This window comes from Dromiciops gliroides, chromosome 2 (assembly GCF_019393635.1).
Source record: "Dromiciops gliroides isolate mDroGli1 chromosome 2, mDroGli1.pri, whole genome shotgun sequence".
In the NCBI taxonomy this organism is placed as follows: domain Eukaryota; kingdom Metazoa; phylum Chordata; class Mammalia; order Microbiotheria; family Microbiotheriidae; genus Dromiciops; species Dromiciops gliroides.
The window spans coordinates 438,734,993-438,756,187 of NC_057862.1; the positions used below are offsets into that span (position 1 = coordinate 438,734,993).

The following is a 21,195-nucleotide window of genomic DNA, read 5'->3' on the forward strand; positions in this document are numbered from 1 at the left end:
AGGGCAGGGGAATTATACCTTGGAGTAGTACATAGCAGATACTAAGACAATCAAAAGATGCAGACTAGGAACAGGGTTTATACATGAGATAACAGAACCAGGAGAGCTAAGAGACTGCCCTTGGGAAGAGTAAGTTTCTCAGTTTCACCAGGTAAGTTGTTTTACATAACAAGCAAAAGTACACAAAGAAAGCTTGGGAATCTCAGAAGGAGATTGGAATTGACAAATTCTGGTCAGTCCTAGGCAATTCATTGGCCTGGGAATGGAGACTAGGTGAGGATCAATCAGTCAGTTCTTAGTAAATTGTGTTTGTGGATACATACACACACAAATACATATACATACACACATACATACATACTTTTTTTTAAAATGAGGCAATTGGGGTTAAGTGACTTGCCCAGGGTCACACAGCTAGTAAATGTTAAGTGTCTGAGGCCGGATTTGAACCCAGGTACTCCTGACTCCAGGGCCAGTGCTCTATCCACTTCGCCACCTAGCTGCCCCCCATACATACTTTAAAAAAAGATGAGTTTCAAGGAGTCAAGGAGTAGCTTGGAATTGTTTATAGCGCTGTACAATTTTCCATGTGGGATCTAGTCTGTTCCCTTCCTTTTCTTAAATTTTAGCATATCTCATTGTCCATCAGCTATACCTGTGAAAGATACCTATATTGATGGATTTATTCAGTGGGTTGGCAATTCAACTACATGTTATAATCTGGACAACAGGTATATTCCTTTGTTTGTTTTAATATGGTGCAGTAGATAGAGTGCTGAATTGGGATGTCTAGTTACACAGTTCTAGGGGCAGCTAGGTGGTGCAATGGATAAAGCATTGGCCCTGGAGTCAGTAGGACCTGAGTTCAAATATCACCCCCAGATGCCTACTAGTTGTGTGACCCTGGGCAAGTCACTTAACCCCAATTGCCTTAAAACATCCAGGGCTATCTCCCGTCTGATATGTATCTTGACACTAGACCCAGATGGCTCTAGAGGAGAGAGTGATATTGGTGACCTTGCACAGTCCTCCCTCTCTTAAATCCAATTCAGTGTAAGTTATGACATCACCCCGAAGTCTTGGTCCTCTTCTGAGAACGAAGGACAAACAACACAGTTTCTGGGCAAATCACTCAATCGTTCTCAGCCTGTTTCCTAATCTGTAAAATTGGGATAACAATTAGAGGTTTATTGTTAAGGTCAAATATGATAATATTTAAAGAGGAAACGACAGTGAGGACCGGAGTGTTTGGCAAACTAAAGTGATATTACTTGCTTGGAAAGGAGGGAAGCTTTTTTTTCTCCTTCCCCCCTACTCCCTACTCCCCATGCACAAGCCTAGTGTGAATGACCGAAATGCTGTAAGCCTTATCCTGGAGCTGGCCACGACTAGGAAAGTCCCGCCCCAGGATGGGGAAGTCCTAGTGGAGGCTCGAGGTAATGACCATGCAGTCCCCCAGTGGGCCCCGCTTTGTTTTTCTCACTTGCAACACAGGAAAAACCACGTCTCCAGAGACCGCAAATAGTATGATTCCAACCCGGCTTTGCAGAGTTGGTAAACAGAACAGGCCCGCCCCTGCCACAGCTACCTCACCACCCGCTTCCAACCGCCCCCCCCCCCCCCCCCCCCCGCCCTTCAGTGACGCCGGAGCTGCTTATGTGGAAACGGAAAATGGAAACCGAAACTTCGTTATCTTGGAGGATTTTTCTCTCCCCAAACTACACTTGGGCCCATAGGGCTAGCTAGATCTAACCCGGATCACTCCCTTCAGGTCTTCGCGGCATTTCTTTACCCGTCCTTCCTCGATTCGCTTTAGTACTTTTACAGGCCTCCCCTTCTCCCACCCAAAACACCCCTTCCCCAGCCTCAAAAATCAATCAACAAACTCCTGTATGACGCAAGTCTCCCCAATCCACTCACGACCTGGTCTAGCCCTCCCACTCGGCTGTCAGCCGGTTCCAGCCGTGTGTTTACTCATTCCTGGCTCTTTTCTTAGACTGTAGGTAAACCTAGGATTTAAGACTGCCTCTGTAGGTCCATGTCAGCTAACGCTCAATACGTGCTTTTATGTGTGATGTTTTTAACCTCTTCTCCAGTCATCCCACGAAGTTGGGGTACCTCAGTTTCCCCTACTATTGGGACTCTACAGAAAAGTCTTCCTTTCCAAGTCTGAGTGGATGGTTTGGGGAACTCTGGCACCTCGCACATCGTTAAGCGCTCAATCAGAATGTAGTTCCCCCATGAACCCCTTTAACCTCACAACTCTAGAGCAAAAGAATATGCTTGAAGTCGAAGAACATCTCCAATCAGTGTCCTGATTCCAGGGTCTTTTGATTTAAAGCTCATTGATTGCTCTTTCCATGACTTCCTTACAGAATCTTTTAAGAAAAATGTAGCAGTGTCCTTCCCTAGACATTGTTTAAATGTAAAATGTAAAGTTCAAATTTTCACACCAGAGCTTAAAAACCTTCAAGTGGCCTCATTATTATTATTATTGTGGGGCAATTGGGGTTAAGTGACTTGCCCAGAGTCACACAGCTAGTATGTGTTAAGCGTCTGAGGTCAATTTTGAACTCAGGCCCTCCTGACTCTAGGGCCAGTGCTCTATCCACTGCGCCACCTAGCTGCCCTGGCCCCGTTATTCTTAGCTTGGTTTCCTGCCCTGCAGAGAAAGTAAAAGATCCAAGAGCTCACCTTTGATGGTCTGGTGGAATTACAAATCCCTACTATCACGTCTTAGCTAGTTAAGCATTATAGAGGATAGAGGTGGGGATGTGTGTCTGTGGGAGGCTGTGGAGGTGGTGACAGAGTTTGGCAAAGAACAAAGAAGATCTGAGTAGTCAGAGAAGGCTTGGAAAAGGAAGTAGAATTTGAAGGATAACTTTGGATTTGAATAGATGGAGAGAAGAAATAAGTGAATTCCAGACACTTGAAAAGTGTGATCAAAGCAAATGTGCTTAGAGTTTCTTGGGGTCCATGAATCCTGACTGGGATTCCTGTTGGAGAGAAGCAGGAGAGAGGGCTGGAAAAGTAGACTGGAACAAAATCGTGAAGACCTTGGAATACCAGCCTAATGATTTTGGAGTTTGTCCTGTGAGCTAAGCAGAGGAAAGACATAATCTTATTGGCACTATAGGAAAATCACTTTGGTTGTATAAGCATGCAAAGATCATGGACCAAATCAGTGTGTATGTAGAACAGGGAGGTGCCAGAATGCCTTGGGAAAAGCATTGCCAAAGGCTCTACTGCTGAAAGAAAGATACTGGCACATACTAGACTGACTCCCTTGGAAGCAGAAGGGTCTTTTGTGATGCTGCCCATTCATTGCAAACCTGTCCATCTACTATGCACATCTTTGACTGCCTGTGTAAATTAGATTGTAGAAGGAGAGATTGGAAATGCAGAGAGCTGTCAGGAAACTTGTAGTAAATCAAGTTGAGAGCTGGTGAAAGCTGGGACTGAGCAGTAACTTTGCTCTACAGTTATGATCATAGAAGTTTGGCTGTTAGGGATAAATATGGGATCAGGGGAGGGGGAAGAATCCTAGAGAGTCCAGGGAAGAGAGGATTTGGTGATATAGAGTTGAAGTTAAAGGCAGAATCCAAGATAAATCAGACGTTTAGTGTTGCCATTGACGTAGGGATTTCAGGACTCAAAAGGAATGCAAAGCTGATCTGTAAGACTGCTAAGTCTGAATGTGTCATCCTGTGAAGATGTAGTAGCTTTGTTCTTGAAAGAACCAGGGTCTGTGGATAACCTATGTGCAGAGCACTGTGCTAAATACTAGGAGAGAGTTGTCCTTGTATGTGCTGAGAGTTTACAGATTGAATGTGTTTTGGTATCTGACGTAGTCATAGAACCAATGAGAGAGGGTGGATTTGTTTGTGAGGGAAACACACACAGAGTTTATGGGAGAAGATGGTCACTACATTTGTGAAAGTGTGTGATGCAAATTGTCAACATTAAAAACTCCACCTAACTTGAAGGTGGTGTGAAGATGCTGGGGATGGGGAGGGCCGGGGGTGGGGTGAAGGAGGCGGAGCCAGGAGTGAAGGGGGAAAGGTGGAGCAGAGAAATTGGGGCTACGCGGGAGAGGGGAGACGAGCGGAGGCGGAGCCCAGATTGGGAGTGGCTCTGGATGGGGGATGCAGAGGGTAGGGAGGGCTGGGTAGGCTTGGGGAAGGAGGGCTGGGGAGGCCTGGGGAGGGCTCAGGAAGGGTAAGGAGGGCTGGGCTTGGCAGGGCGGGGCGAAAGGGACTGGCCGAGGGAGTGGGGGAAAGGGGGGGGGGGAGTTGTCTAAGCTGTGAGGTAATTTCCGCGATCCCGCGTCAGAGGTTTGAATAGCCCCGGGGGCAGAATCGAAAATGATACTGGAGCGAAGGAGGCCTTCAGATTGCGGCCTTGGACTGGAGGCCGGGCCGTAGCTGAATGGCGAGAGGGAGAGCTCCGGGGACTACAAGAACCAGAGCCAGGTCCGGGACAGCGGGCAAGGGTGGGTGTCGGGCTGGGGCGGGGCGAAGGGAGCAAAGACTAGGGACTCCCTGCTCCTTCCCCGGTCAGACCTTCCCGAGTCCCAGGTGGGGCAAACCGGTGGTCCCAGGGTGTTGCATTTGCTAGGAATGGGCCAGGATCCCTGTCCCCGCGTGCCCCAGACTCTGGAGGGGATGGGTTGGGATGGAGTAGGGATGGTAGTGAGGGGGACACCTCCAGCCATTATTCCCGAGCCCCGGCCTCTGTTCTTTGGTTGGGGGATGCTATCATTCTCTCCACATTAGAGGAAGAGGCTAAGGCACAGTACACACCGAGAGTCAGGTGGCCTGGACTGGAGTCACACAGCGGTTGAGGTGTCAGTGCACCTTAGCCGCTTCCTGGTTCTTTTTCTCTCATATCTTGTTTTTATTTTCTCCTACTCTTCCCCTCCCGGCTATGCCAATGTATCTACCCTTCTCCCCCTTCAGGCGTTTCTTCTTAATTTCAAGGGAGTCTTGAAGGAGAGATTGCTATTTCTTAAGTGCTGCTGACAGAGGGACAGGGGATGGGTGCAGTGCACACCTGGAGGTGGTCTGTTCCTGTTCCTGAACCCTCTTAGGTGGGGAAGCTAGAGTTGATTGTAGTTTAACTGTAGTTGAGCTGAAGCCTAAGAACGCCAAGGCAGCATTCTGGGGTTCTCCGACTCTGGAGCCCTGGGAAAGAAACAGTCGGGGCTTTGGCCTTGCTTGACCTGAGATGTACCTCTGCTGACTCACCCGGAGGCTGGTTTAGAAGACACTCCAGTGAGGCTTGGGGAACCTGCCTTAAAGGGGTGGGAGAAAGGGCAGTAGTTGTGAGCCGAGGCACTTGGCAGGGTTCTGGCCTTGGCTATCAGAGAGGATAATGGGTGTTCCTGCCCTTTTGAGTCAGCACCAAGTCCACTGGCCTACAAGCAGAAGAGAAATCCTTGGAGCCAGAGAGAAACCCTTCCCACCTGAAAAGTAGAGGGGAGCAGAAGAATGGCTGTTTTGGCTGACAGTTTTGCCTCCCTTTGAGTCATCAGACTATCTGGCCCTGGGAGTTGTGGCAAGAAAAAAGGAAAGTATTGATGGGAGGAGACTATAGCTAGAAACCCTTGGGGGAGAGGGTCCTCTTGAGAATATGAGGACCTGGCCAAAGCAAATTATGTCTAGTTGGGTTGTATCATCCAGAGCACTACCAAATTTGATTAAGGATCTTCAGTCTGTTCTGATTCTCTAAGGGGACTGACTTTTTTATGTCAATCTGGAAAAATAGTTTCTGTTTGGGGGAATGAACTTCAATGTTATAAATACTTTGTTTCATTGATCTTTTAACTACCCTTCCAAGGGTCTCTCTCTTTTTTTTTCTTTTTGGAGCAATGAGGGTTAAGTGACTTGCCCAGGGTGACACAATGTCAGGTGTCTGAGTCTGGATTTGAACTCAGGTCTTCCTGAATCCAGGGCCAGTGCTGTATCCACTGTGCCACCTAGCCGCAAAATAAAACCAAAAACCAACCCAACAACTTTCCCTTTAGATAAAAAAACAAAAGATACCACATTTCCAGGACAAACAATCCTGAAGTCCCATTGGTTCCTCCATTGATTTTGCTTGTGAGCAATAGGGAGAATCTGAATTACTTCTCAAGTGTGGAGAGGTGGCCATAAAGATTTGAAAGTTTGTGTTACTGATTAATTTGTATCCCTCTTTTTTTTCCCCTCCTAAACTCTAGTGTCTTACCATCTGCTAATCAATCCATAAATAGTTGATACTTAACAAATCTTTATTGACTGATTAATCAATCAGCAAGTGTTAATTACTTAAGTGAGAAGTATTCTGATAAGCATTGGTGGTGCTGAGGCAAAATCAGCCCTTACCCTCAAGGAGTTCACATTCTTAGAGGGGAGAGATAACATACAAACGATTATTTAGAAGTAAGATTATATACAGGTAAATTGGAGGTAAAAGCAGAGGAAAAGCATTAATCTTAAGGGGATTCAGGAAGGGCTTTTTGCAGAAGGCAGGATTTTAGTTTAGACTTGAAGGAAGCCATAAGGAAATAGAGAGTTTCAGGCATGAGGAGCAGCTAGTGAAAATAAACGGAATTGGGAAGGGGGAATCGGAGTGCCTTGTTCTAGGAACACCAAGGAAGCCAGTGTCTCTGGTTCATAGGGTATGTGGTAGTAAGACTGGAAAGGTTGGAGGGGACCAGATTGTGAATGTCTTTAATTTTTTTTTTTGGGGTGAGGCAATTGGGGTTAAGTGACTTGCCCAGGGTCACACAGCTATTAAGTGTCAAGTGTCTGAGGCTGAATTTGAACTCAGGTCCTCCTGAATCCAAGGCCAGTGCTTTATCCACTGTGCCACCTAGCTGCCCGTGAATGTCTTTAAAAGCCAAACTGAGAACCTTGTGTTTGATCCTGAAAGGAATAGGAAGCCACTGGAGTTTATTGAAATGGGAGTAGGGGAGTGACATGGCCAGACCAGCCCTTTAGGAAAATCATTTTGACTACTGAGTAGAGGATGGACTAGAGTGGGGAGAGACTTGAGGCAGAGAAACCAACTATTAGTCTACTTTTGCTATAGTCCAGCCAAGAAGTATACCAGTATGGTGGCTATGTGAGTGGAGAGAAGGGGGCATATATTAAAGATGTTACAGATATAGAATCTATAGGACTTGGCAACAGATTGGACATTGGCAGTGTTTTAGGGTTGAGGAGAAAGATACTAAGTCCTGAATTCTGAGTTTAAGATGTCTTTAGGACTTCCAATTCTGAGGTGTACAGTAGGTAGTTGGAGATGTGATAATGGAGGTCTGGAGAGAGGTTAAGCCTGGATAAGTACATCTTAGGATCATTGCATAAAGATAGTAATTGGATCCATGGTAGCTTATGAGATCACCAATCAAATTAGTATGGAGGTAGAAGATAAGAAAGCCCAAGATAAAAAAAAGATTGATATGCACATATATCCATGTGCATATAGAGGTAAAAAAAAAAAAAAGCCCAAGATAGAGCCTTGGGACACCCATGGTTAGTGGACATCACCTGGATGAAGATACCTCAAAGAAGACTTGAGGACTGGTCAGATAGCTAGGAGGAGAACCACGGACAGAGGAGGAGAGAGCAATGTCATGAAAACCCAGAGAGGGATGAATATCCAAGAAGAGGTAATCAACAGTATCATATCTTGCAGAGAGGACAAGAAGGATGAGGATTGAGAAAAGATGATTAGATTTGGCAACTAAAAGATCACTGGTAACTTTGGAGAGAGCTGTTTAAGTTGAAAACCAGACTACCAGTGGTTAGAAGGGAGTGAGAGGAGAGGAAGTAGAGGTACCAAGTGTAAACTTCCTCTTGGTTTTCTTTTTTGTAAATTGAAAAAAATATGCTTCAGTCTGCCCTCAGTATTCAACAGTTCTTGTTCTGGAGGTGGATAGCATCTTTTATCATGAGTTCTTTGGAACTGTTATGGATCATTGTATTGATAGTAGCTTTCAGAGTTGATTATCATTACAATGTTCTCCTAGTTCTGCTCATTTCACTTTGCATCAGCTCATATGAGTCTTCCCAAGTTTTTCTGAAGCTATCCTCTTCATCATTTCTTTTTATTTCTCTTTTTTTTTTTGTTGGTGGGGCAATGAGGGTTAAGTGACTTTGCCCAGGGTCACACAGCTAGTAAGTGTCAAGTGTCTGAGGCCGGATTTGAACTCAGGTCCTCTTGAATCACTGGTGCTTGATCCACTGCACCACCTAGCTGCCCCTCTCTTCATCATTTCTTAAAGTACAATAGTATTCCATCATAGTCATATACTACAAATTTTTCAATTACTCCCCAACTGATGGGTATCCCTTCAGTTTCCAATTCTTTGTCATTACAAAAAGTGCTGCTATAAATATTTTTGTACATATGGGTCCTTTGTGTAAACTGCCTTCTCAAGAAATTTAGACATCAAAAGGGGAAAAGATAGCATGATAGTTATTGGGATGGTAGGATGGTGAGGACTTATTTTTCTTTTTAAAAGATGGGAGAGATGTGGGTGAGTCTGTAGGTAGGAAGGAAGCCACCACTATATAGGGAGAGAGAGAGGATTAGTAAGAGAATAGGGATAAGAGAAGGAACAGTCTGATGGAGAATGGAGGGGATGGGATCAAGGGCACATGTTGAAGGGTTTGTCATAGCAAGGATATGAGGAATCCCATGGGGCAGGGGTAAAGGATGAGATGGTAAGAGATTTATGGGTCATGCGAGATGAGAAGGGAAGGTGCTCTTATGAATGGATTCAATACTTTTGGGGGTGGGGGTGGGCAATGAGGGTTAAGTGACTTGCCCAAGGTCACATAGTGTCAACTGTCTGAGTCCAGATTTGAACTCAGGTCCTCCTGAATCCAGGGCTGGTGCTTTATCCACTATACCACCTAGCTGCCCTCAGATTCAATACTTTTTAGAGAAATATGAGGCAACCTCAGTTGAGAGGGTGAATGGGAGAGCAGGATTAAAAGGTGGTGAGTGGGATAGTGTAACTATGCTAGCTTGACTTAATGCACATATGGTCCTGGGGTCTGCTTAATACAGAAATGGAAAAAGAAAGGAGAAAGTAGTTGTGGTTTGTCTGGGGGATGATTTATTTCTCTGGGACTTTGATTCCAGCTATTCAAAGGCCAAAGTAATATGATTCCCCATTATACAGTTAGGAAAACTGAGGCACATGAGGTGGACCAAAGGCTTATTTTATTACATGAGAAAACCAGACCTCAGGATTTGAAGAGATAGAAATATGGTTAGGAGGGAGCCCTTAGATTTCTAGCCTGTCTGATCTTTACCTCTGGGTGCAGAGGCAGAGGCTATCATCCAGTCTTTGCTTCCCTCACCCATGTAATGGACTATTCCTTGAGAATCTCCAATGCCATCCAGCTTACTTTTCCTCCCTTCCATCCCATCCTGCTTTTCCTAACCTATCTTGGTCATTGACATGTGGAGTAGGGAAGAGAGAGAGAATTTACTGTGGTGACAACCTGTATCCTGGGGCCAGGTCGAATCTCTTCTTCTGCTGGGGTCCCAAAGGTCACAGACTTTGCTTTCCTTCCACCCCTTATCTGACCCTCAAATGGATTGGTTTTTTGCGGGAACTCACTGGATACAGATGGACTTAGGAAGCTTGAAAAGCTCCTTAGTTTACTAGTTTGTAGAGTCAGATGTTAAGCCTTAAGCCTTAGAAGATCAAAATGAGGAAGAGGTCACTGAATATCAGAGAAATTTTTTGCATAAAGTTGCTGTGTCCCTATAAAACCTTAGTGGAGGTTTTTGGTGATGGTGATAATGTTGATAATCTCTCCCAACTAGGGGCCAGCCTGGCATTCTGGAAGTTGGAGCATCTCAACTTCTAGGAAGAATTGACCTTTAGGAGTTTGGAATGGGGATGGAAGGAGGGGCCCGTGGAAGAGAAACTTTCTTTGGCCTTCTCCCCATTTGTGACAAGAAAGCTCTCTGCCATCTTCCTGCCTTCCTACTTCTCCAGGTTAGAGGGGTCATCATAGGAACCTCCTTTCCCACATCTCTAGCTGGCCCTGCCCCATGAACTCCTGGGGGAGGTCTGGGTGATACTTCAGTGTTGATGGTAAGGAAAAATGTTTATAGGACAGACAAGCCATCAGGGTTTTGTCATTTGGTTTTTGTAGATGAGTAAAAGAGAAAATTATTTTCTTCATCTTGGAAAAGTAGCCAATCCTAAAGTTTTCCTTCTTTTTCACAAAACCATGTCCATCTCTCTTTCCATAGTCTTCTCCAAACTTAGCTTCTCCATGAAGTTTAGTCTTCCAAAAGGAACCTCACCTATCTCTGGTCACCTTGTCCTTGTGGTCATTGCTTGTTACCTTTTGTCCTCTACCCAAAGCTGTAATTAGTTAGACATTTATTTCTATGTTTTCCACTGTAAGTTCTAAAGCTTTGTTTGTATTTAAAGTTTATCCCACATCATACTTGGGACATCCAGGGCAGGGCCATGCCTCTTCTTTCTTTTTCCAGATGGGCTCAACCCTATTTGGAGGGGGCAACTGGCTATCTTTGCCTTGAAGGAGTCATCTGTTCTGTCCCCCTCCCCTTCCAATCTCCAGTTCAGAGTGATGACTCTTCCCATCTCCCTAGGGTTCTGAGTTCAGGACATGAGTTGGAGGATGAACTGATCCTGAGGTCCAACTACCTCGAGGACCTTGCTGTGCCTGCTGCAAACTGACCCAGAGTTTGGGGCATCTGAAGCACGTTTAGCTGGAGTCATTGGATATTTTTTATATCTAGTTCAAACGTCCTGTGGAGGGAGATGCCGTCACTCAGAAAGGGGCCTCTGGCTCGGCTTGAGAGCCAACTGGACTGGCTCCAGAGCCAACTGGACCTACGCGTGGGCTGTTCAGTCTGCTCCCAGCCATTGAACGAGAGTACATATATATGGCATTCCATAGAACACAACTGCCCCCGTGAGATTCTCCTGGCAAGGACCAAGGGAGCGCCTGAGCATCAAGAATGGAGAAAGGTTGGACGTAGGCCCAGCTTCCCCCGGCCTAGACGTTATGAAGTGTGCCGCTACTACAGACCTGGGATGGGCTGCCGGAAACACCACAACCAATGCACGTTTGCCCGAAGCTCAGAGGAAGCACTGGTTTGGACTTTTGAGAGGGAAAACAATATTCCCAGACTATGGCTGAAAGCTAAAGTGCAGGGCAACTTGTACCAAGGGACTCCCAGAATCCTGACTGCAGCTGAGGAAATAGGGGCCGAATTTGGAGGCTACTTCCAGGAACTTTGTAAGCCTTGCTTTCGGAACTGCCCTCCACAGGTGACTGTTCGGGGCCCAAACCTGCCGTGCCCGCGTCATGGGGCCTCTAGCCTGCTGATCATGCACGTAACAAAGGAGGGTCGTAGAAAGAAACAGCTAGTGGAGATCCGGCCTCGGCCCCGGCAAGGCCACCTGCTGGAATATTGTATGTATGTGTCTCGAGGATACCCCTGTCGGCATGGGGCCATTCGCTGTCAGTACGCTCACAGTGATGTGGAGATGGCAGTGTGGGAAGCCGAATCTATGGGCTGCCTGACTCGTTCTGACTTGCTTGAGCTTCCAGTCACACTGGAATCTGGAGCAAGGGCTGGGACCAGCAGTGAGGATGGTGGTAGAAATGGGAGCCCATCTGCTGCACCCCAGATTCAGCTGTATTGCCGTGCCTGCCTTGTGACTTGCAGCTCCCAAGAGAGTTTTGAGAACCATTGCTCATCCCTGGAGCACACACAGATGGTGTCCTATGACAAGGGGGCCCTATGGGAATACCGGGCCCCTCCCATGGGGCTCCGCAAATTCAAACTTTGCAGCAGGTAAGGCTTCTGGGGCAGGAAAGTCAGCATTTCATTTAGCAAATATTTGTTGAGCATGGAGTCGTGTGGCCTGTCCCAGGCTGGGCACTTGATAGGGAGAGAGGAGGAGTTTGTGCTCAATGCCTGTACTCAGAGAGCTCTTTCCCACCCTTCCCCTTCTTCTCCTTCATTCATCAGCAAATATTAAACTTCTGTGTTCAGGACATTGACTGGACTTAGCTCCATAATGGTACCCCACTTCTACACAGAACATGACTTACAGTGAGTTAATCAGCAAACATGTATACTAAGCACTTATGATGTACCAGGTACTGATCATTGCTTGGGACACAAAGAAAGACAAGATCATATTCTCTGCCCTCAAGAAGCTCACATTCTGCGTTCTAAATGGGGAGACAACATGTAGACAACCATGTACTTACATGGATATATGGAGTGTAAGTGTACAGTGTAAATGGAAGCTGATTTCAGAAGGGTGTCCCTGGCAGTTAAGGGAAGGGGAAAAAGGAAGGAGAGCCTACCAGCAAAGGCCTCGTGTATGCTCAGAGTGGGATTTCAGCTTTCTTAGCTTTTTATCTCATTTGATCATCACTGTAGCTCTGTTAGGGTAAACAGGAGAGCTGTTTTCCTCATTTTTCAGATAGGGAAACGGACACAGAGAGATTTTTGTGTGTGTGTGTGAGGCAATTGGGGTTAAGTGACTTGCCCAGGGTCACACAGCTAGTGTCAAGTGTCTGAGGTCAGATTTGAACTCAGGCCCTCCTGAATCCAGGGCCAGTGCTCTATACACCGCACCACCTAGCTGCCCCCCCAGAGAGATTTAAGGGATACATGTGAAGGCGATTGTAAGGACTCATATCCAATTTGGGAATTCTGGCTACCTGACTCACTTTAGTGTTCTTTCTGTTATATCATTTGTGGAAGCAGAGCACCTTTTAGTGCTTCCATTCCAAACCACCCAAGTCTTGGCCTCTGGGGAAGGAATGGATACTTTAGCTACTCCATACCCTCCTTCATTTTTCACCAAGTCTTAGATTTCATGTAAGCCATTGTTCTAGCCCTCAGTCCCCATTCTCAGGGCTCCAGCCTGCGGGGGAGAATCTACAAATGTCACTCCTTTTGCATGTTCCTGTCTCACCAAACCAAAACATTAATATGGGCTCATAAGACCATGGATTTAAAGTTGGAAGGGATTTAATAGGTCAAGATCATCTCATTTTATTGATGTGGAAACTGAGGCAAAATGCTGTGACTTGCTTAAGTATCAGGATAAGTGGTAAGTATCAGAGTTGGGATTTGAACCCTAGTGTCTTCTGATTCCAAATCAAATATGCTTTCCATCTGACCTTACTCTACTCCCTCAGCAGCATAGGAAAAGGGTAGGACAAGATTTTTATTGACATCATCATCCAGCTGACTACTCTCTTTGTATTTCCCATTGTATTAGGCTGGATATCTGTGAGTATGGGAATGGATGCACCCAGGCACACTCCGTGGAAGAGCTGCAGGAATGGATTCTGCGGGCTAAGGCAGCCCAGATGAGAGAGGAATCAGCCCGGCAGGATGGACTCCTCTCCTACCAGGACCGGCTTTTACATGAATATCAGCACTGCAACAATGAAATGCTGGTGGTGAGTAGGGCTTAGGGAAAGGACTTTGAGGAGGGACTTCAGAAGAGGGATGAAGAATGGAAAGGGTTTGCATGTGATCCCACAAATAGTTGGGGTAAGGCTGGAGAGCCAGGGCAGCATCTCTTCTGCTAACAGCCTCCTATGCCCGTCTGCCTCTCATCAGATGTCTGAGTCTATACGTGACGTAACTGTGTACTGTGACCAGCCCTTACAATGCCAGGTAGAGGACAAGAAATCGCAATGCAGATGGAAATTTATCATCCATTCTAAGGTTCGTGACTCAGTTTGGGGAAGTGGGGAGTATGTGAAATGTTCCAGCCCCCTTCTCACAACAATAGAAGCAGTCACCGGGATGATGGGGTTACAGGATTGCCCATGGAGGTATGCCAATATGACTGGGGAAGTTGGGATTCATAAGACTTGTGCTGGATTGCATCCTGACCTCTGGGGGCAGCTAGTAGAAGAAAAGCTATGCCCTGAGGTGCTGGCATGGCTTTTGGGGAGAATAGAAGGGGATTGGAGGAAATGGAGGGAGAGGAAGAAGTTAGGGGTAGATGGGCCAAACTGCTGAGGTTGCAACATCTCTCACCCCACAACTTCTATAGGACCCACTACAGCATGTGGCCCTCCTCAAACATCAGATGGGAGCAGTCTTTTCCTTGGTGAGTCCTGGGCTTCCACGAGGACAGCTTTACGCCCAAGGCTCAAGATTCCATGTGCAGGGTGCAGTAATGACCTTCCAGGTGGAGGTGCTGGTGGAGTGTGTCACCTTTGGTAGCTATGAGCAATGGGTAGCTTTTGACTTTGGACGCCGGCCTGTCCTGATCCAGAAGCTACATGTGCAAGTGGGCCAGAGGGAGGCCCCTGGGATCCTGCCTACCTGTCCCCAGGACCATGATTGCCTTCTGGAGTTGATCCGCTGGCACAGTGGAAATCGTCATGTGGTGCCCAGTGTGGCCAGGACAGCCGAGCAGGTGAAGCTGCTGGTCAAGTACAAAGCAAGCCCCCAGCAACTGGAGTACTACAAGTCAATGGCTTTTGACCCGATCCCCATAACTCCAGTCAACTATCGGGATAGGATGCATCAATTCTTATATGTAGAAGAGGAGGCTCAGCAGGAGCTGGTGGCCAAGTGAGCATGGGATGGACTCACTAGCTGGGGGAGGAGGGAGGAACAAAGTAGGGAACAGAGGAAAGTGGCAATTAAGGGTTTGGAAGCCATGTTTTCCTATGATGTCTTCAGTGGCCCAGCATAATCATTCAGAGATCAGGAAATACCAGAATAGAAATATAGCTAAGTTTGAGGGATCTGGATGGTTTAGAGGGGATCCAGAGGAGAGGTTTGTAAGACGCACAGCTCACTAACTTATTTATCTCTTCATCACAGACTGAACCTTCAGGTGGAAGTCACATTGACCTCCAAGATGCAGACCTTGGCAATGGGCATGAAGCTTGCACCACCTGGAGAACTATATGCCAAGGTTCCAATTCCTTGCTCCCTGACACCAGACACAGACCAGGGCTACTTGCTTAGTAGAGCTGTTAGTACTGCTTATATGGCACCTGTTCCTGCCCCTGACAATCGTGTGTATGAGGTTCATGTGGAAGTCAAAGCCACTTCAGAGCAGAATGTGTGGCTCTTGCTGCCAGCCCACTGTTGCTCTGCCTTGGGACTTAAGGATGAAGACATACAGCTTATGGAAATCCAGTTTCAAATTGACAGGACTGTATTTGGGATATGGCACCAAGCCATTGATGCACTTCAGGATGAAGGACTGGTGGCACCTAATGTACCTGCTTGTTGTCTGCCTTCTTTGAGGCCACCTCCCCAGGAACTCCGTGGTAATCCAAAACAGAAGCAGGCCATCTCCTTTATCACAGGCATAGCCAGTGGTCTGCGCCGAGTGCCTCCGCTGCTCATTTATGGCCCATTTGGAACAGGCAAGACATACACACTAGCTATGGCCACACTAGAGGTTATAAAACAACCAAACACAAAAGTGTTGATCTGTACCCACACAAACAGGTGAGCTGGGCTGCGGCAAGGGCAGATGCAGCTTTCTTTGGGTCAGGACTGGGGCTTGATTCAACTAACATTTACTAGGTATCCACTAGGTATAGCATAGTATCATGTACAATATTGTACTGTAGTGGACAATGCACTAGGAACACAAAGATAAAAACTGACATAGTTCTTGCTTACAGGCAACATATACACGGAATCAAAATCACAGAATTTTAGAGTTGAAGAGACCTCAGTGATCATCTAATCTAGTCCTTAAATGCAAAGGAATCCTTTCTGTAACATACCTGGTTATAGTCTCCAAAGACCTCCAGAGAGGGGCTACCTACCACTGATTGAGACAGGTCATTCTATTTTTGATAGCTCTAATCATTGGGAATCTTTTTTGTAACTCCCCTCCTTTATGGTCCTGCATCTTTCCTTTGGGGTCAAGTGAATCAAGTCTAATCTCTCCTCCATATGGCAACTCTTCAAATATTTGAAGACAGGGATTATGTACTTCATGATCTGGTCTTTGCTTCTCTAGATTACATAAACAAGGCTGATATGAGGTAGAATGTGATTGGGCAAAGGGAGGACAGAGATTATTTTCACTTGGATATGGGTGTGAGCAAGGGGGTGGGAGGTTTATGGTGGAGGTAGAATCTGAAGTGAAGGACTTCACAATTTGAGATTGGGTGATAGTGGTAGGCTCTTATGGGGTGTGCTGGAGCCAGCTTAAACCAGGCCCAAGATACTAATGTTAAAATTTCAGTGTGAGCATTCATACCCTGGAAATCAGCAAACCCTGAAAATCAGGGCTTGATTTATTGTCTTGTTTGTCTAGACTTAAGGAAGTGATGGAGAAAATGTTAACAATGCATATTAAACTTAAAAAGTGCCATGCATAATTTCCTCACCCCAGCTTCCCAGACAGTGGTTAAACATTTTTTTTTTTTTTTTTTAGCTTCTCCCCTTTATTTTTATTTTATTTTATTTTTTTTTGAGATATTTTATTTTTTCCGTTACATGTAAAGATAGTTCTCAACTTTTGTTTATACATGCATTACAATTTCAGATTTTTCTCCCTCCCTCCCTCCCCTCCCTCCCCCCTCCCCTAGACAGCAGGTAATCTGATATAGGTTATATCTATATATATCTATACATATACATATAGATATATATATACACACACATATATATACACATAATAACATTAATCCTATTTCTGCATTAATCCTGTTACAAGAGAAAGAATCAGAGCAGTGATGCAAAACCTCAAAATAGAAAAAAAAACAACAGCACCCAAAACAAAAGAAATAATATGGTTCAATCAGCATCTATACTCCACAGTTCTTTCTTTCTTTTTTTTTCTTGGATTTGGAGATCCTCTTCTATCATGAGTTCCCTGGAACTCTTCTGTACCATTGCATTGGTGAGAAGAATATAGTCCATCACAGTAGGTCAACACTCAATGTTGATGATACTGTGTACAATGTTCTTCTGGTTCTGCTCATCTCACTCATCATCAGCTCACGTAAGACCCTCCAGGTTTCTCTGAACTCTTCCTGCTCATCATTTCTTACAGCACAATAGTATTCCATTGTATTCATATAAGTGGTTAAACATTTACCAGTATACGCTTGGATATAGGTAAATAAGTTTCTGGTACCTAGAGGTCTTCCTGCATTTTGGATGACACCATATAGGGCTCTAAGAAGGGAAGTTTATCTTGGTGTTTTTTCTCTTTTTACCTTCTTCCTTTTACCTGCCCTCCCCCCATCTTCACCCAAGCAATCTATTTTGTGTCTCATTCCCCAGGGCCAGTTGTTAAACGTTTACCAACATATTGGCTCTATTCTACATTTGGAAGAGAATATGAACACAGGCATAGAGATAGGAGAAGTTACAGCAAAAAAAAGGGAATACAAAGAGTAGTCTTAATTTTAATGGAACATGGAATACATGAAGAGGAATAGACTTGTCTATTAGGGGCATGAAAGATTGTGAAAGACCTTGAATGCCAAGATCAGGAATTAAGACTTTATTCTGATTGGAATGGTGATTTTAAATGGAGAAGTAACATGATCATAGAAGAGCATTAGAAAGATTACCCAGGCTGTGGTGTGGAGGTTGGATGGGAAAGGGCGGGGGGGGGGGGGAGATAGATTTTAACATTTTAAAACATTTAAAATTGTATCTTTAGGAAGAAGTTTCTTTTGGAAGCTATTGCAATAGTCAGGGTAAAAAGAAAGGAGGGTTAAATGAGGGGAGCAATGGTAATAGAGAAGTGTTGGATTAGAGACATTGGGGTGGCAGAAACTATAGGATTTACCAGTTGATTGGATATGTGGGGTGTGGGATAAGGAAGATTCAAAGATGACTTCAAGCTAAGACAATGTGATGATGGTGTTGCCATTCCTAGAAATTATTTAGGAAGAGTGGTAGGGGGAAACGATATGTTCATTATTACAAACATTCAGTTTGAGATGCCAGTGGGAAATGCAGGTAGAAGCTGTCAATTGGGTACTTACTCTAGGGTGAAAATAGAGACTTGGTAATCAGATTTGGCATAAGGCTTAATGTTATGTTATGCCTCAGTTGAAACTGGGTTTGGAGTTAGGATCAATGTGGACAGATGCAAGGTAATGCGTCTTTGTAGGAAAAGAATCCCAAATATCTTTTAGGATATTGGGCTCTGAATTTATAGTTGCATTCTAGGAAAGGGACCTGAGACTGAGATTGGATTGTGGGTATTGCTGTTGACCATGGAGGACATCAAGTCATTGGTTCATGATCATTAGCAGAAGTCTGCATTGAATAATTTCCTTTTTCCCTACCCAGAAGGAAATTTTTTTCTGATTTTATTTTTAATTGCTTATTATTTCCCCTTTCCTCTTGCTGTATGCTGTCTTTTCATAAACTGTCTCTTAATCTAGTCACCAAGGTTTCCTAATTAATCTTTATGGTCTTGGTATAGTAGGCCAGCTTCTACCATATTCTGGGTTGATTGGTTTATTTCTGCCAAGAATAGGATCTTAATATAGATAATTTGTTGTTTACTGCCTCTGTTCCTTTTAAAAGCTGTTTTCTGCCAGAGTCAGTTAGATGCAGGGCTATTTGGTGTAAAGGGCTCTGAATTTAGGAAGATAGGCTAAGAGTCATCAACACTAGGACATGCATCTTTATTGGTGCCAAGTCTTCAACCCTATGTTGGTTGACAGAAGCTGGGAGAGGATGGAAATAAATTAAAGAGGCCTGTACTGTGCCCAACTATGCAAGTTTGGATCAGGGCTGGTTGAGGGTTGGAACAGGATTAGACCTGGGTTAGACTAAGGTTGAACTCAGGTTGGACCAGGAATGGATTATGGTTAGACAATCATTAGACTGGGGTTAGATCAGGGTTGGTCTGGTGGTGCAGTAGAATTATATTATCATTGGACCAGGGCTGGAGTAGGGTTAGACTAGGTACAGAGCAGGATCAAACCAGGATTGGACCAGGATTCTACTAGTGCTAGATCAAGGTTAGACCATCATATTATCAGGACTAAAGCAGCATTCAATTAAGATAGGTCCTGGTTGAATCAGGGGTAAGACAAGCCTCACCCTTTCTTTAATTCTATCTTTGCTTGTAGTCTTAACTTGTTTCCACTGAACTAAAGGAAAAAGGATGGTTTGTTTTCCTTACTAGCCAGGTCAAGAAAGCTGGAAAACTTTGGGTACTACCCCTCTGGAGCCTGGGAAGGGTTCATGACAGTCATTGTCCCAGTCTACTCTGGTGGAGGTAGGTTTGGAGGGAGATAATAAAAGGAAGGTTCAGAAAGAAGAGCTCTTTAGGGTCCAGGTGTTTCAGCCATTCCCTTTCCTTTTAGGATATCTTCTTTTAGTCCAGTTTTCTGAGGTGGTTCTATAGAGTTAGTTCTCAATTTTCTGCACCAATGGATAGAGGCAGTGATATTGATAATACAGAGCTTTGGCTATTACACTGACTTCTTTGGAACATATTGTTAAATGGGAAGCTTCCGCGCCGCCACCCCTGCCCCCTCAAGTCTAAGTGTGCCTTCCCTGAGTTTACTTGGTGGGGACATCCTAGGATTAAGCATTTATGACAGAAATTGGATAATCAGCCCTTGATTAATACCTTTAAATAGTTTTGAAAGTGGAGTTCCTTACAATCTCTCTCTCTCTCTCCCTCTCTCTCCACCCCTACACATTTCTTTCTTTCCATCTCTCCTTTCTCTGAACAAAAGTGCTTAGCGTAGTATTTATTAAATGTTTTTCCACAGCTTATCAAATTTCCCTTAAGCACTTTAAAAATTAAATTAATTTAAACGTTCACTTAAGCAATTTGGACCTTCTTTGCCTCCTTTTACATTGTATGGCTTGCATCTCCTGATAGAACGTAACCTCCTTGAGGGACAGGGATTGTGACTTTTTTTTTCTTTGTGTACCTAGCATTAATTAGCATAGTGCCTTGCACGTAAGAGGCAGGAAATAACTGTTAAATTGAATTGAAGTAATTGAGGAAATCCTGTAGCTATTCTCCTGAACCTCTTCTGTTTTTCTTCTGTAGTGCTGCTGACATCTACATCCGTGAGTACTTTCATGCCTATGTCACAGCTGGACACCCTGAGGCTGTGCCACTGAGGGTCAAAAACCCTGAAAGCTTTCTCAACCAGACAGACCCAACCACACTGCAGTATTGCTGCCTCTCAAGTGATGGACGTTCTTTCTGCTTCCCAACTGAGGAGAAACTAAAGCAGCACCGAATTATAATCACCACCACTACCTTGTCCCGCTCCCTGTGTGTGCCACCTGGGTTTTTTTCCCACATTCTAATTGATGAGGCTGCTCAGATGTTAGAATGTGAAGCCATAATTCCACTAGCCTATGCCACCCAGAAGACACGCATTGTACTGGCTGGGGACCACATGCAAATCACCCCCAAACTCTTCAGTGTGGGGGACAGGAAGTCTGCTGACCATACACTGCTCAATCGGTTGTTCCAATACTACCAGCGGGAGACTCACGAATTGGCTTCCCAAAGCAGGGTCATCTTCCATGAAAACTATCGTTCCACCAAAGCCATCATTTCCTTTGTGTCTCGGAATTTTTATGTGGCTAAGGGCAACCCTATTCAGGCTAGTGGACAGATCCCTGGCCACCCATGCAGGTACCCGCTCATGTTTTGCCACGTGGCTGGTACTCCTGAGAGAGATATTACCATGACATCATGGTTCAACAGGGCTGAGATAGTGGAGGTGATTGAGAAGGTGCAAGAATTCTATCATATCTGGGACTACCAGTGGAACAGCCCTGACCTGAAGCAAATTTGTGTTGTGTCCCATGGTTCTCAGGTGATTGGCCCCTCCTTTCATTTTTGTTTTTTCTCTCCCACAGGGATTGGAATCAGAATCTTGATTTTTTAGATGGGCAGGCAGAACTTTGTATTTAAATTCCCACCTCCAAATGATAGCCATTCCAAATGTCCATTAGGCACTCTGGGAGCCCCATAGTTCCTCACAGGATCCTCAAGCAGTATCCTGTGTATGGATTGGGGAGTAATGATAATTTTTGGAACTTTTTGTGGTCTAAACTTTTCTCCTTTAGCTGAAAAAGAAGGGATCTCTGGGGTCCTTTATTACATCCCTCTCAATGATTCATCTTCATTAAGTATGTGTTTACAGATAAACATGCTCAGGGGCAGCATAGTCT

The 21,195-nt window shown here is 45.0% G+C and overlaps 1 protein-coding gene across 2 annotated transcripts in view; it reads left to right on the forward strand.

Moving 5' to 3' along the window:
- Nucleotides 1–4,349: 4,349 nt before the first annotated feature.
- The window catches only part of HELZ2 (helicase with zinc finger 2), a 38,979-nt gene continuing 22,133 nt past the window's right edge, over nt 4,350–21,195 (forward strand). Inside the window, exons 1-8 of one of the 2 annotated variants that reach the window (XM_043985677.1) lie at nt 6,855–7,657; nt 9,832–10,006; nt 10,633–11,847; nt 13,295–13,478; nt 13,642–13,749; nt 14,084–14,610; nt 14,866–15,504; nt 20,054–20,837. In XM_043985677.1, coding sequence (XP_043841612.1) covers nt 10,805–11,847; nt 13,295–13,478; nt 13,642–13,749; nt 14,084–14,610; nt 14,866–15,504; nt 20,054–20,837 — 3,285 coding nt within the window. In that variant the 5' untranslated portion in view covers nt 6,855–7,657; nt 9,832–10,006; nt 10,633–10,804. Of the gene's footprint in view, nt 4,473–6,854; nt 7,658–9,831; nt 10,007–10,632; nt 11,848–13,294; nt 13,479–13,641; nt 13,750–14,083; nt 14,611–14,865; nt 15,505–20,053; nt 20,838–21,195 lie in introns of those variants that run through there. The other variant, XM_043985678.1, reaches the window with a different exon arrangement.